Genomic DNA, 3751 nt, shown 5'->3' on the forward strand with positions numbered 1-3751 from the left:
ATAGTTATCACATGCTGTGGGCTCTGTGGCTGGTCTTGATGGCCTGCCTTGCTGGCTGTCCTGGGAACTGGTCTACTGTGCAGTGCAATGATAGTGGTGGGATGCAGAAGGACTTACTGCAATGTTTTGATCTCTGTATCTCCCTTTAAATGAGAGTACAACTTCTGTCTGAGGGGCTAATGCTCATCTGTTAATAGTTCAACATCTCTTGGGTGCCTGCTATGGAGGAAATGTCCTCACTGCCGTCAAGCTGTGCTAATGTTCCTCTTGTCCTGTGTCATGGGAGCTCCACTCCTGTTTGCCTTGTGCTCCATAAGGACACTCTGAGGTGCTACACTGTGCATGTTCATAACCTCTTTGTCTCCCATCTCCATGCAGAGGGAGTGTATTTCTGTCCACATTGGCCAAGCTGGTGTCCAGATGGGCAATTCCTGTTGGGAACTGTATTGTTTGGAGCACGGGATCCAGCCAGATGGCATCATCTCTTCCAATGCATCCTCAGGGCAGACAGATTCTTCCTTTGGGACCTTCTTCAGCGAGACTGGATCAGGGAAGCATGTGCCTAGAGCAATATTTGTAGACTTGGAGCCCACTGTCATTGGTAAGACATAAGATTTGCAAACTTCTTGTTAGACCTATGTAACCTTCTTTCTGACCTCTTTTGTAATCAGAACTCCTGGTGAGGTCACCAGCTTTCATGTAAAAGGAGGGCATCCAACCAGATTAGTGCAAGCATCTTAGCAGATGGTAGTTCTTATGCCAGTGACACTCATGAGTTTACAATCTCTTCCAGATGAGATCAGGACTGGGACCTACCGCACACTCTTCCACCCAGATCAACTCATCAGTGGCAAAGAAGACGCTGCCAACAATTATGCCCGGGGCCACTATACCATTGGGAAAGAGATCATTGACCCCGTTGTTGACAGAGCTCGTAAAATGGTAACAGCTTTATTGAGAGGCTCTGTTCCTCATGCTCTCAGGTTGTGGCTGCCATGGCCATCAGGTGGGGCAGCAGAGGGGTGGCTGCGTGGAGGTCTGTCAGTTTGACTATGACCGACCTGGGACAGCACGATGGGATGCATGTGGTGGGAAGGAAACTTCTTGCTGGTTGGGACTTGAGGGGGAAACCAAGGTGCTCATAATGCAGTAAAACAAACAAAAGGTTTTTGCAAAGTCTCCTGTGCCTTAACTGTCCAGCAGAGTGGGTCTCTTGAGTGTAGTATTTGCCTGTTAACCCTTTGGCCCTTCAGTCTTTCAACTCAAAATGCAGCAGTTGTGGTACCCTGCAGTTCACAAACTGACATCGCATTCCAGTTCCTGGCTGATATTTCCACTCAGGTCTCATCCCCATCCATCTGGCCTTGGAGCAGAAGCTTTCCCCCAACACAGACTTCTGGAAGTGTTATGACAGCATTAAGATATACTTGATTTAGATATACACTCTTAGTGGCTTTCCAACTCTTCCTGATCCTTTTCTTGCCTGTACTATACTAAGCAATCTGGTCCAAACTGTCACCCAGGTCTCTACCCCTACATTAAAAATGTAACTCAAAGTGGCTGAATTTTCTCTGCTTCTAAAAGAGATGCCACCAGGTGAGACGTGGAGGGTGTACCTATAAGCAGTATAGTAGCATGGTCTTAAACTTGATGGTTGAACCCAGCACTTAGCTTAATTTCAATTCAAAATGTGCTGAGATGGGAGTAATCTCACTAACTCAGTCCTCTGGGCTCTTTCCTCGGTGCTACAGGCTGACCAGTGCAGTGGTCTCCAAGGATTCCTGGTCTTCCACAGCTTTGGGGGAGGCACAGGCTCGGGCTTCACCTCCCTCCTCATGGAGCGACTCTCTGTGGAGTACAGCAAGAAGTCCAAGCTGGAGTTCTCTGTGTACCCAGCCCCACAGGTCTCCACAGCAGTGGTGGAGCCCTACAACTCTATCCTCACCACCCACACCACCCTGGAGCACTCGGACTGCTCCTTCATGGTGGACAACGAGGCCATCTATGACATCTGCAACCGCAACCTGGACATTGAGTGTCCCACCTACACCAACCTCAACAGGCTGATTGGGCAGATTGTCTCTTCCATCACCGCCTCACTGAGATTTGACGGTGCTTTGAATGTCGACCTGACTGAGTTTCAGACCAACCTGGTGCCCTACCCACGGATACACTTCCCGCTCACAACCTATGCTCCCATCATCTCAGCAGAGAAAGCCTACCAYGAGCAGCTGTCRGTGCCGGAGATCACCAGCGCTTGCTTTGAGTTCTCCAACCAGATGGTGAAATGTGACCCGCGCCGYGGCAAGTACATGGCGTGCTGCCTGCTGTACCGGGGTGACGTGGTGCCCAAGGATGTGAATGCGGCCATTGCAGCCATTAAAACACGCCGGTCAATCCAGTTTGTGGACTGGTGCCCCACGGGCTTCAAGGTGGGTATCAACTACCAGCCGCCCACGGTGGTGCCGGGGGGAGACCTGGCCAAGGTGCAGCGGGCTGTCTGTATGCTGAGCAACACMACAGCCATTGCAGAGGCCTGGGCCCGCCTGGACCACAAGTTTGACCTGATGTATGCCAAGCGTGCCTTTGTGCACTGGTATGTGGGGGAAGGCATGGAAGAGGGTGAGTTTTCGGAGGCCAGGGAAGACCTGGCAGCCCTGGAGAAGGATTACGAGGAGGTTGGAAGGGACTCGGCAGACGGAGAAGAATTTGAGGAGGAATAAGCTTATCTCTGGGAAAGCAACTTGGATTATAAATTGTCTGGTATCCTGGCCTTGCAATTCCTTCCAGGGAAGAGAATCACAGGCTGTGTCTAACCAAGTGTGTCTTGGAAACTCTATAGCTTGGCCAGAAGTGACTCGCAGGTCAAAGCTTGTGTATGCGTAAGTGAAAGTCAGTTAAATAAATGGTGACCAGCAAAACCTCGCCTTCTCCTGTCTTGGTGTTCCACCAGCCTGATTTGTGGGTTTTACATTATGCTGGCCACTGCAATCCTACCCATGGGCTTTCCCAGCTCCTTAGATGTGGCTGTACGGGCCACTCCAGGAGCAGAGTAACTTCAGGCTGGGCTGAGCCCTGTGAGCTAGGGTGGGTAATGGTGATGTGAGCCCTCTGCCCTGGGGAGAAACTGTGGGGCAAGGGGGGGAGTACCAAAATGAGCCGTGAGGACCTGTCACACCGGGGCACTGGCTGCCTGTGGCCTGTCCATGTGCAGAGGTGCAGTCAACTCTGGGTTTTTCATCCTGCTGGCTGCTCCGAGGCATAGTTGGGAGTGGGATCGGGTTTCTCCCATCCCCTCCCTGTGCAGAGCCCTGCTAAAGCAATCCGTGTAGGGCTGCCAATACTCAGCCTGCCTGGAAGTCTAATTGGAGTCTGGAAATGGGAATTCAAATACTTCAGCTGTCTGTTAGACCCCTATAAAAGCATGTGACCCATATCCAAACTCGCCCCTGACTAATGTGAGGAGTGGTCTCCTAATTAATATTTTTTCTTCTTTCTTGTGCTACTCAATTAGTCTGAGGTAGGGCTTCTCCCAGAGCAGGATGCAAAAATCCATACAAAGAGCTAATGAGCTGAAAAAGGAGGCTTTAACTTGATCTAGGCAGATCTTATCCCTGGACTGGAGCAGGTTATTTCTCCATCTGGGAGTCTCCTTCCCAGCAAGTGATCCAAGAAAATGAGCTGGCTGAGATGCAAGGGAGACTCTGGATCTTGAGTCAGCCGGTAATTAAAAGGCTGACAGTGCTGGCTC

General features: G+C 50.7%; 1 protein-coding gene across 1 annotated transcript; it reads left to right on the forward strand.

Annotated features, from left to right (window-relative positions):
* The first annotated feature begins 405 nt into the window (after positions 1 to 405).
* Positions 406 to 2723, forward strand: LOC146601895 (tubulin alpha-1D chain-like). The gene is made up of 3 exons (XM_085326106.1): positions 406 to 601; positions 794 to 942; positions 1752 to 2723. The coding sequence occupies exons 1-3, from the start codon at positions 421 to 423 to the stop codon at positions 2721 to 2723; spliced, it is 1302 nt and encodes a 433-aa protein (XP_085182232.1). The 5' UTR covers positions 406 to 420.
* The last annotated feature ends 1028 nt before the right edge of the window (positions 2724 to 3751 follow it).

Source organism: Rhea americana, unplaced genomic scaffold (genome assembly GCF_003343005.1).
Source record: "Rhea americana isolate MKP2758 unplaced genomic scaffold, rheAme1 scaffold_1, whole genome shotgun sequence".
Classification (NCBI taxonomy): Eukaryota; Metazoa; Chordata; class Aves; order Rheiformes; family Rheidae; genus Rhea; species Rhea americana.